We start from the raw sequence: 12,881 nt of genomic DNA on the forward strand, positions 1-12,881 counted from the left end.
CTTTTTCTATATTTTAAGTAGTTGTAATAAAATATAATTTTAGAAAATAAAACCTTTCAACCAAAAATATGTGTTTTTGCATATCAAAACATATGCAAAATACATACATAACCTTCACTTTTAACACTTAACATACACTTTTATACATAACATTCAACTGTTTAAGTCATTTTTTGAAAATGAAATATATAGTGTAAACATTTCGTGTCTCAATGCTTTGTTATTTAGTTTTTATGAGGTTTGTATAACCTTGTCAGTATTAACAGCAGAAATTTCATTTACAGTTTTTTTAAATATTTTTTTTTTTTTTATATACATATATATATATATATATATATATATATATATATATATATATATATATTTATTATTTGCATAATATGACCAGAATCTGTTAAAACAGCTTACTAACAAATTACTTATGGTTTGAAGTCTCCCCCCCCTCCCGAAACAAACACACAAATATATATATATATATATATATATTTATATTTAAGCACATTGTTCTACTATAAATTAAAGATACTAAAGCTGTTTTTAGTAAGAAGATGTGAATTAATCCTTTATTAATTATTTGTCTGTCTTATTTATATATTTATGGATTATATCATAAATTAATTTATAGCCCTTTATAATCAAATAAACTTATGTTTACAATAATTTTTATGATAATTTCTATTCAAAGTAAAATAATCAGTATTAAATTAAAGAATGATACTTTAAAAACAATGAACAACTAATAAAATTTTTAATTTTCTATTTAACTGAATTGCATAAGTTAAAATAGTTTCTGTCATCCATAAGTTGATGAAAAAGAACTGTAATAACCTTTAGTTGTATGTAATAAATATAAGAAGAAAAAATTCAATTGAACTTTAGTTAAAGAGTTGATAATAATCTGATCATTTTGTCATTTCTTTAGTTGTAATAACTTCTTTTAGTATTATGAAATGTAAAATGAGCAAAATTTGTTTGTTACTAATATTATAAACAATTTTTTTAAAATCATACTTCATCTAGTTTACACAATTTGTAATGAAGAGATAAATTTAGGGACAACTATAAGAAAGGCTTTAAGGCTTCAATTTTCTGAGATTACCAATTACCAGGAAAGGAAGCTTCAATTTATTGATTGATTTAAAAGAAAAAAAAAGTAGTTTTGAATAATTTAGAACTTTTCTTGGATACAATGCATAAATTTACATATGCAATGTTTATATATGTGCTGTGTGTGTGTTTACATATGTGCGCATGTGTGCGTGTACCATGAACTTTAAAATGAAGCTACTAATGAAAAAATCTTTAAACTGAAAGAAAATAAATGTTTTTTTAATAAAAAAAAAAAAAAACATAAAACATCTTGTGCATGCTAAAATATTTTAAATATTTTACTATTCCAAATGAATTTCAATTTATGTGTAACATTCCAAGAATGTGTAAAATATGTATATTTAATTTTTTCGAATTTTACTTTTGAAATTTAGTAATTCAAAGATAAATCCAGATTTTTGACAGGAATAATAATAATATATAATGGTAAAACAAGAAAATATATTGTATTTTGGAATGGAATTATTAGAATATTTTTCATACAAAAACACGCAAGTACCTCTTAATGATCTTCTAGAGAACATTTTTATAACCACCACTGAAACTTAAGCAATATGAAATGAAAACTATGAAGAACATTAAAATTTGTTTAACAAGAAGAAAAAATTAACTTAATTTTTTCATGGTGATCAGTTAACTTAACCAGGAAATTCTCTTTCATGAAAAAGAAATTTATAAATGAAAATTATTGCAAATTGTGATTGTACTTAACCAAACAGAAGTAAACTTTTGTATTCAGTTTATTATGTTGAATCCTTTCAGTTACTCATTCTTCTTTGATAATAGATAAAAAAAATGTTAAATTACTTTGTGTAAATTGTAACTGGTTTACTTTCAAAATAAAATAAACTGTCATTTTATGTGAAATAAATAAAGAACACAACTGACAACATATAAACATTTTAGTATTTAAAAAATTTTTTAGTACCCTTTGTCAAAGTAATTGTTCATAAATCTTTTTTAAAGATTTTGTTGATTCTCTTATTTTTTTAATTTCTAACTGAAATTTCAAGCAGTACTAAGTTTAATTTTTAAGATAATTTTCACAAAATAATTTGAGATCATTTTTTAATATTTAAATTAGTAGTTGACAAGGGCATCTTCAGCTTTCTTTTCAAGTGTATACAGCATTACAGCCTGGAAAAAAAAATTAATCTAAAAAATAGGTTGAATTATTTTAACTACAGTACCATTTAACTTAACTATAAAATATAATGTTTATATCAATGAAGAAGAAAAGAAGGAAGTTTTTCAGGTACTCCCTTTCTACAGATTTTTTCTTTTATTGGCTTCACCTTCAGTTTCTAGAAGTATATTATTTTGTTATTCATTGAGTATGCAAAAAGAATAAATTTTGTCTGCTTTTTGTATGACCTGTGAGCAAGCGCACAGTAAACGGACGCCCTCATACAAGCATCACTCCCACCACGCAGATGACCGCACAGTTCTCCCACCATAGCGGTGTTGCAGCCCCACCACTCACAGGCACCAATACAAGAGCGTTCACCACGAGAGTGATGGTAATTCATCGTCGATCACCATCTGAAGAAGAAGAAGTTCTCTGGCCGGCTCTTCATGGGACCTCCCAGCGGATGCCAATATCCCCGCTGGAGCAGCAGACCTGGCCGGCCCGCCGAGGGAGCCGCTGGACGCGGATGCTACCTTCCCGCTTCAGCTCAAGCTTGCTGGGCTCAGCAGCAAGAGCCGGCCCAGCGTGGGATTGCTTGGGGAGGGCCGCAACGGCGAAAGACGACTGACGTCGACCAGAAACTGCGGGGCTCTGGGGGGCCACCAGTGCCACGCTGTATGTAGTGTGGACCCAACTGCCGCTGAGGGAAAGCGTGGTCGGACTTCAATGGGCGCGCCACAACTCCCCGACTTCGTCGGAGTCCATCTTCCGGATCCAACAGCTCTTCTCAGAGTTAACGCTAAAAAACGACCCTTTTCAGGGCCACCGCAAGGTTATGAATTACCTGCCCCTCGAAGCCATAAGGCGAAAATAAAAAAAAATATATATATATATATAATATATGTATACACCGGTGGTCCATTTAAATTGAGACACACCTGTATCTCAAAAACTACACAAGTTTTTCTCTTTCAAGGAGGAAATACATGTTCACAACTTATGTTGTTCATGATAGGTAAAATAAATGTCATTTCCAAGGTCAACTTAATTTTTTTAAATAGCAACCTTTATTTTTTGTTACAGAATCGAATTCTTTGCAAAAAATTTCATTTCAAACATTTATTTCTAAAACTGATGGCCCAGCTGATGAGTAACATCCAGCTGATGTTAAATTTTAAATAAAAAATCAATGCTAAAAATTATTGAAAACAATAATGAAGAAAAAAAGATGTTAATTATATAAACACCTGTGAACTTTTTAAAATAGTGTAAAAGTGAAATGGCATTTGTCTAAGTGAATGTATTTTCAGTGTCTTCAATAAATTTTTTATTACTTTGTTACTGACCAACAATTAATAAATGTTATTATTTAATCTATTAATTGGAAATTATGGAACTATTTACAATTAAAGAAAAAACTGAGATAATTTTGCTTTACGAGGAATATCACCAAAATATTGATCAGGCACTAGTTTTGTATGCTCTATGATTCCCTGGTAGAAATACTCCAAGTTGTTCTTCTGTGTACAGAATTGTAAAACACTTTAGTGATGCTGGAAGTGTGGGGGGCAAAAATAGAAACCATCAAAATGTTGTGACAGCAGAAAAAAAAATGAAACTGCGGTGGCTGCGGTGGTCATTGTAGATTCTCTTGTTAGTTTAAATTTAATTTTGTGTGACTCCAAGGTATCAAAATACCAGTGTTCTGAGAATATTACAACACCTGAAATTCCATTCGTACCATATTTCATGTAATTAGGAGTAGTATTTTGTCGATGGCCGCTGGAAAAAGTACAGGAAGATCAACATTTTTTCTTAATCTTCTAATTTCCGATGAATCAGCTTTTACTTATGGAGAAATAAGCAAACAATATACATTATTAGGCAGTGCAAAATCCACGGTGGCTAAGGGAAGTAGAACATCAACATCCATCAACTGTCAATGTTTAGTATAGAATTATAGGCTGTACATTAATCGGACTGCATTTTTTAGATGGAAATTTGAATGGAGAGAAATATGCAGATTTTCTAGAAAAACAGGTTGCCTTTACTGTTTGATGAACTCTCCTTGGGGAAGAGAGAACGATGTGGTTTCATCATGATGGCTCTCCTGTACATTATTCAATTATCACCAATGTAATTTTGGACCGCGAATACAATGATCATTGGATTGGTTGAGCTGGTCCAGTTCATTGGCCTGCTTGTTCCCCTGACATTACTTAAGTAGACTTTTTTTATGGGGTTATCTTAAAGAAAAGGTTTACCTAGAAGTACCAACTACCCCTGAAAACATTTAAGTGCATATAACTTTCTAGAGATATCAGGTGAAAAACTCTAGTAAATGTTCATGGGTTGTTTTTAAAACATATCAAAAAATGCACAGAAGAAGAAGGACTATATATATATATATATATGTAACAATGTCTCTTGACGTGTAGCCAAAAATTTGTCTGAAAACATAAGTTTGTTTCAAATGTTTCTTATTTACTGAAGACTTTTGTTTATGTAAGAGAATGAAGACTGATAATCTTAGGTAACTGAAATCTATGTAATATGCTAGAATGATTTATAAGTTTTTTCTCTCTTCAGATAATTTTATAATATGTGAGATTAAAGAAAAAACACATCACTTTTTTTTACTTATTTTATTACAGTGCAGTTGCTTGTTGAGTAGTACTTAGATAGTATATATAAATTTGTTATTAACTAAATGGTTATTGGAGTAAATTGTAAAACAAGGTTACAGTCAAAAACTGTTACAGACATTTTACATAAAACATAAATCTAGATGACTACTTCAGTAGTTAAACAATCATCTTCAGTTGAAAAAAAAAGTATTAATGTAAAAAGTAAATAAGTAAAAATTAATGAAGAAAAAGAAGTAATAATAAAAATATATTAAGTGACAATTAAACAGTACTTATATAACACTACTGAAGATGGACAAAGCAGGAGCAATATAAAATGCTGAATAGCACAGATGAAACGAGCCTTTATTCAGAAATATAATTTGTTTACATCAAAAATTAATTTAAACGTCAGGAAAATATTTTTCAAGGTATATGTTTGGAGTGCAGCTTTATATGGAAGTCAAACTTGGACGATCAGAGTACCTGAGAAGAAAAAAATTTGAAGCTTTTGAAATGTAATACTATAGGAGAATGTTAAAAAATAAGATGGGTGGATAAAGTAACAAATGAAGAGCTGTTGCGGCAAATTGATGAAGAAAGAAGCATTTCGAAAAATATAGTTAAAAGAAGAGACAGACTTATACACCACATGTTAAGGCATCCTGGAATAGTTGCTTTAATACTGGAGGGACAGGTAGAAGGAAAAGATTGTGCAGGCAGGTAATGTTTGGAATATGTAAAACAAATTGTTAGGGATGTAGGATGTAGGGGGTATACCAAAATAAAATGACCAGCACTAGATAGGGAAACTTGGAAACTTGATCAAACCAGTCAAATGACTGAAGACAAAAAAAATATAACACTATAAAATGACTGTTACATTTTAAACAGCTATTGTTGTTTGAGATAAAACTGTTAGCATAAATCATTAATGCTGAATATTTAAAAACATCTAAAGTATCTAAATCTTCAACTCATGCTTACCAAGTATGCTTTTAATTCAGGATGGTTAGGTAAACCTTATTTAAAGAAAAATAATAAAAAAAGCACATTACCCTTAAATCAAGCAAAGAGATATCTGTGGCTATAAACAAAATTTAACTGACGTTATTTAACTGATAACTTTCACAAAAGTTTTTAATAAAATTCAAATTTAGAAATGCAATCAAATAGGATCCTTACCAGATTGTTATAAAATATTTGTTGGTAGTGTGCATATTTTTCCATAGATAATAAAAGAATAAAATTATTTTTGATATGTAATCTTCATAAATTAATTTTAAATCCATAAAGTATTAAAAATGTTTAATTGCAGTTTTATATGTAACTTAATGAAATAATTTGATTGTTTGTTGATTTTATTTAATGTTTTAATAAGTTTTCAATATAAAGAGAATTATCAGCCACCTAATTCAACTATCATGAGAAATATTGAAATTCTCTTTTAGCTTTCATTTAAAGGTTTATCCGTGAAAAAAAATAGCAATGAATTCAGAAAAGGTGTAACAACCAGTTACTGCTTTATCTATTTATTTATAAAAATCATGATTTAATTGAAATGCATTTTGTTTTATACATAAAGCTATTGTTAATCTTATGTACACCTCTATTTTACAAGAATCCTTGTAAGAAGTTGATGAAAGTGAAATTTGTAGTGACGTAGGAGATACAGCAATGTCAGATTAAGGTAAAGTTAGTAAAGTGAAAGTGGTGAGTATAATGGCCTCTTTACATCAAATAATGAAAAAGTCCTATTATAGAGCATACTAGAAAATAACATAAGGTAAATGGAATTTGTGATCAATTAAAAGGTAAATGTAATAATTTTATAACTCATCTGTCAAAATTTTGAGGTGAATAAATTATGGGCAAATTGTTAAACAGTTGTTATATTGCTTCAGTTAATAATAAGAAACAGTTAAAATACTCATCATAAGTCTACAGAATACAAAATTATTAAAAAATCCTGAGTTATACCTGTTTTAATAGCTGAATCAAAAAGTATTGATCCTTACCATTACTAAAACTGTTAAAACTGAAACAACAGATTCATGCATGGCATGTTTGCACTCTTTCATTTTAGAAACACTTTTCTAAAACTAATGCATTCAGTTACTGCTAATTAGCTAAAAATAATTAGATGGGAAAAAATAACTTGTTAATATTTACAAAAACTTTTTGTATGTTCTTATTTTCTTATTGATTTATTTTGTTATCAAAAGAAAAAACTTCTGTAATGAGTTGTTAAACAAGAAAAAGTTTAAAAAAATATCACAATTCCATTTTATGCATTAATTTTCATTTTTTTAAAATTTTAATAATGAATTTATTTTGAATAAAAATTGCAAAAAAAGGAAAAAATAAATTCTACTAATTGGTTGGTAGGTTAAAAAATAGAAAGTTTAATAAGTTCAAAGAATTTCTAATCATAAGCAAAGATTTCTTACCTTCCACCCTTTGTTCTGATCTTTATTTTTCTCATGCTAAATATATCATTTTAATATTGAATCTATAAATTAGAGTAAAAATAATATAAGGAATTTCAGGTTAATAATTCAAAACAGTTACAAATGTATATGTATTAATATGTATATTAAAGCATATAATGTATATATGAGTATATGTATATATATGCAAGACAAAACAGATATAAAAATGTATATATGAAAAACGTGGTTTTAAGGAAATTAAAATTGATTTTTTTAGTAATTTTTCAATAGCATTATTTATTTCCAATGGTATTTCAAAGATACTATTTTTTTATAGGCTAAATCCACACTGTATGTGAAAAACATACAGTTTAAAATCCATCATCCACCCACCTTATTGAAGATATTACATTGCCCTACCCTCATTTGACAAAAAAAGATTAACAATCTATATCCTTAATGCACAAGTAATACACTAAATTTCTTGTTATAGGTTTAATTAAAATTCTTATATATACATTCAACACCCAAATACTCAAATACCATACAAAAATTTTAGTATTTCTGGACATAGGACCTAAAAATATCTAAAAATAAATTTTTATCCAGTAACAATTATTTCTAGGGATACCCAGGAAAGTAAATTGATTTTAAATTGCTCAACAGTAACTTTAAGAGTTGCTTTGTTATTTTTAGGTCTAATTCTTAAGATTAATTAGCCAAGTATTTATCTGGCCTGTGGTTTGGTTTCATTAAAATACATTAAAAAATTGCCAAAGTTGCTTTCACTTGAAAAAGAAGTGGTACACCTATGCACTCTGACTCAGCAATCAATGATTTTCTATATCAGTTGACCGATTAACAACCAGGTGCCTCATTATTTTTAAATTTCAGGTCATCTAACTTTTGCCGTTACTGGTCAATCTCATTGAACTAAAAAATCACTGGCTTTTGTAAATGTTATACAAGATAAATTGGCAAGAAATCAATTCCAGATAAGATGAAATTCTTATCTATTATTTCACCAATGATAATCAAATTCACTGAAAATTGATTTATTTTGGTATAGAATGACACCTTAACAGACTTTTAAGTGTTGTGTATAAATTTCTATTTTCCATGTTATACAATCTTTTTTGAATCACTACATACTATCTATTAAAGGGATTTAAAAACCATCTGAAACAGATATCAACAAGAAAAGAAGGTGTCATCAGCAAGTTGTTCTTAAATCCTCTAATAATTTTAAACATCTCTCTTTATTCAATATTTAAAAACTTGTTTTAAATAAGGTGTTATTTTTATATGTTTAATTCAAGATTAATCTCAGAAGATTTTGAAAGTATAATATGATTTCAGAGAATAAATTAGAATTTTTAAATATTTAGAAATACTCTATTATATTATAAAATAATACATACCATACAAACATATACCATGTTTTCAAAATTTTTGTATACAAGACTTCTACTGTGTTCAAATACTTCTGTATCTACCTCACATTTTCCTCTAGGTAAGTCATGCAAGAATATCCAGTCTTTGTGAGCTTGTTTTAATAGCTATTAGAAAATAGAAAATAATTTAAAAGTTACATTTTTTTATATTCAGTTATGAAGAATGCATTGTGATTTTCTGCTATGAATCATTGTTTATAATTCTTGAATCTTCACTGTAAATAAATGACTTATAACTGAGATTGGAATTTAATTCAATTGACTAATTTAGACATATTTTAAAAAGTGTTTATAAAATAATAACAATTAATTGGGCATAATGTGTTTATGAACAGATTTTTTAATTTTTCTCCAAACTAACAACTTTAGCAAAAGTCAGACTGAGCCTCCATGAGGTACGCCTGGATATATTTGGAACAAATAGGAGAAATTTGTCTGGTGAACTGAATTTAAACAAACTTCATCTATCATCAAATCATACCCTACTATCACCTAACGAGTTGTAACTTGGGAAATAATCCCACCACAGATGACCCTTTGACACCTCAACCATGAAAAGTCTTTTAAGGAATACTCCACTGGTTGAACTAACCAACACCAAAGTTCAGAGAAGGCAGCACTCAGATACGGTGGACTGCCACTTAGAAGATAAGATGCGATTGAAAGCACTGGAATGCCCTAACACTGTACACATGAAAAAGAACAACACAAAATTTAAAATTAAATCAAAGCAAATCAGTTACATTTCCATACACAGTGTAAACTCACTCATGCAGGCTGGTAAATTGAGATAATAACTAATCTAATTGACTAACACAAAATTCTCATCATGGGACTGCAGGAAATAAGAAACACCTGCAGTTTGGAACAGGCTTTTTGGTCAGTCTCAAAATAATAAACTTCATACAAAAATCTCATCACTCGGGTGAGTGATGAGCCAAGAAGCATCTAATAAAATCTACACCATAATAAATGCCCACATACCCCGACTAAAAATAAAAATAAATCTCTTAAAGACCTTAAAGAAACAGAAAGGTTCTGGGACCTAATTGACCAAACCATTAATAACGTCCCCAAAAATCATGTAAACAACTAATTGGAAACTTCAATGCTCAACTACATAGAGAACAAACATACGGCGACATCAATGGAAAATGGCTTGCCCAAAAGTGAACAAATGAAAAGAGACAGAGACTCATCGATCTCTGGTTACTTCTATTTAATTTATTTTTGTGATACTTATTATTTAACAATTGTTTCTTTGATTACCTAAATGAAGGAGATTAGGTTGTGAGGTTGTGGCAGAAATCACAACCTAATCTCAAAATCCACGTATTTCAAGAGGAAACCTCAAAAACTCAAAACTTGGAAATAATCCGACTTCACTAATGAAGAATTCTAACTAGAGCATGTCTTCATGAACAAACACCACCACAAAGAAATCTAAAATGTAAAACTCCATCTAGAAGTAGACACAGGTCTACTCCTAGATTTTCATTTTCAAGAATGAAAATTAATACTGGACCCTCATCCATCTGCTACACAAAAAAGCGGACATGCAGATGATAACTACTACAGGGGAATCTCACTTCTAGACGCATCATACAAAATTCTTTCAAGAACCATCCTCAACAGGATCGGTTTACAACTCTAGAAAGAACTAGGAGAATACCAGGGAGGTTTCAAACCCTGGAGAAGATGTCCAGACCAGATCATGAGTCTCAAGCTGGTAATGAATTACAACAGAAAAAGAAGCAGACTTTATGATAATGTTTGTAGACTTCAAGAAAGCCCATGATTGCATCCACAGAGAATCACTACTAAAAATTCTGAGACACCTCGGCCTAAATCACAAATTAATAAACGTGATTAAACTGACCCTCACTAACACTAACCCAAAAGTGAAATTCTGAGGAAACTCTAGGAACCATCTCTATTTGCACCTAGGTGATGGACTCTCATCACTATTATTCAACTGCATTATGGAAATGATGAGGAAATGGCTCAAAAATAAAATAGGCCAAAAAATCAAAATAAACTGCCTTGTTCAAAAATACAGAAATTATGCCCCAAAATCCAACACAACTAAGAGAAGTAAAATTAAACAATAATAAATTCAAAATACTAACCCAATTTAAATACCTCGGAGAAATAATAACAAACAACCTAACAAAAAACCTCAACCAAACAAGACCAAACAAAGTAGCTAAAGCACATCCCAACTCCGTATGGGGAAGACACCCACCTTGTGACGTTACCGGTCGACACACCACCTCCTCCGTTACGAGCTCTGAGGGGCATTACCGGAGGTCGAGATGCCACCGATAAATGTCGAGATGCCAGTAAAGTACAAATCAAATTTTGCCTTCACGTAGGTTTCAAACGGACATCTTCCCATCCAACCTAACATGATTCCCTCAAACTAACTAACCGAGACCGCGGACCCCGCCTCTAGTCTAAATTTTACAACATCGTTCGTTCGTGACTGTGAATGCCCCAGTAAACGAACGAGTTGTAAGTTAAATCAGTGCTATACTCATACCAATAAAAATTATGTTCTACGCAACATAGAAATTCAGGCCTACGTCGAAATAAGTCAACCAAATTAGGTCACCCAACAACAAGAGGAGGAGCGTAAGGCATAAACTCGCCCGAAAGGCACCATGCTCGGAGAGAAACTGTGTGATATACCGATTGGGGGAAACCCATATAATCGCACTTAAATCAAACACTGTAGGAAATATACCGTGCGTGTAGCGACCTGTGGGGGATTCGTGACCTGCCAAGATGCAAGGCCCCGGTCGTCAATTACCTGCTTTCGTTCTGACGTCAACACATAATCTATAACAGACTGCCTCTCGCAAAAGTATTCTACAACCGCCTATAACAGCCAGCTCTTCTGAGTCGATTCACAGTCGATTGCTGTCAGATTCCGAGACCACCAACCAGATATACGTTCCTGGCCAGTGCTTCTAGGTATGGCGACTTCAGCAGCTGCCACCAACGCAGAAGTGAAATTTTCGGCCAGGACATCTAATGGCAGGCCGTCAAGGTCTCGAGAAAAATCTCAGGTCTGGACTCCAACAAAGAGCAGAATTTCGGCCAGTCCGCCTTCCTGTGCAGGAAGCATCGCTGGTAAACAGGAAAGTGTCCTCATGGCCATCGCGCAGCTCACCCGCTATTTCAAAAAGTATCACTAAAAGGATCGCTAGCACAGTCGTCGACCACAGACCGGTTAAGGATCCTTCCAGGGATCTCGCTACCAATGGTAATGCCAATATTTGTACCTGAAAGGCCCTTCGTCTGTCAACCATACCGATGCAAGTGGCCAACTGGTTTGCAACATTAAAGACCTCAAAATTATGCTGCGCGATGAATATTGGAAAATATCAACTAATAACTGTAAGGTTCTGTTCGCGAATGGCAAATCTGACCACAACATGATGCGCGTCAGAAACCTGCCGTATAAAGACACTATCAAACGACTTCCTGCACAGAATAGCAGACATACAAGTATGCCCCACACAAAACTTTTTCCAGCTATGAAATCCTGGCAGATCACCCCTAATTACATATGGGTTCTGCAGAAGATCAACATTGAGGCTCCGTCTTTCTACAACCTCACCTAACTCAACGTGGACTACATAAGCACCCTGGGCATTGAGTTTACCGAACCTAACCATCTAAGGAATTAAAGTACATCTCAACAGCCCTTACATAACCACTACACTCCTTACTAACAATTAGGTGCTCATGATTCTTACGCAATCTTTTACAGTTAGCACAGGCCGTCACCTATCAGTAAGACCCTATCAGTCACCTCACCTCGAAGGGCAACCTGGAGGTCTTTCTTCAGCTGACTGCTGAACACAGTCGAGCCCTCTGCTCTGTTGACAAACGCAACCTCAGGTTTCTTAGAGGACTGGCTGGTTTCATGTCTGCCCCCTAACCACCTCAGCATAACTACGTGGCTGCATCGGGATTGGGGGCAATTTCTGAATTGCAGTTACTTCCTTAGGCTTTGAGGCAAGATTTTCAAAACTCTCCACGAGAACTGTGAAAGCTGCCAAGAAGAATTCTAGACGAGGCAATAATCTCCCCTTGGTAGCTACACTGGTACTCTTGAGGT

At 31.9% G+C, this 12,881-nt stretch overlaps 1 protein-coding gene across 1 annotated transcript in view; it reads right to left on the reverse strand.

The window, feature by feature from the left end:
- Nucleotides 1-2,190: 2,190 nt before the first annotated feature.
- The window catches only part of LOC142319952 (ornithine transcarbamylase, mitochondrial-like), a 46,788-nt gene continuing 36,097 nt past the window's right edge, over nucleotides 2,191-12,881 (reverse strand). The window contains exons 5-6 of the mRNA XM_075357629.1: nucleotides 8,720-8,857; nucleotides 2,191-2,247 (exon numbers count right to left, since the gene is read on the reverse strand). Of these exons, the coding sequence (XP_075213744.1) occupies nucleotides 2,191-2,247; nucleotides 8,720-8,857 (195 nt within the window). The remainder of the gene's footprint in view (nucleotides 2,248-8,719; nucleotides 8,858-12,881) is intronic.

This window comes from Lycorma delicatula, chromosome 2 (assembly GCF_047948215.1).
Source record: "Lycorma delicatula isolate Av1 chromosome 2, ASM4794821v1, whole genome shotgun sequence".
In the NCBI taxonomy this organism is placed as follows: domain Eukaryota; kingdom Metazoa; phylum Arthropoda; class Insecta; order Hemiptera; family Fulgoridae; genus Lycorma; species Lycorma delicatula.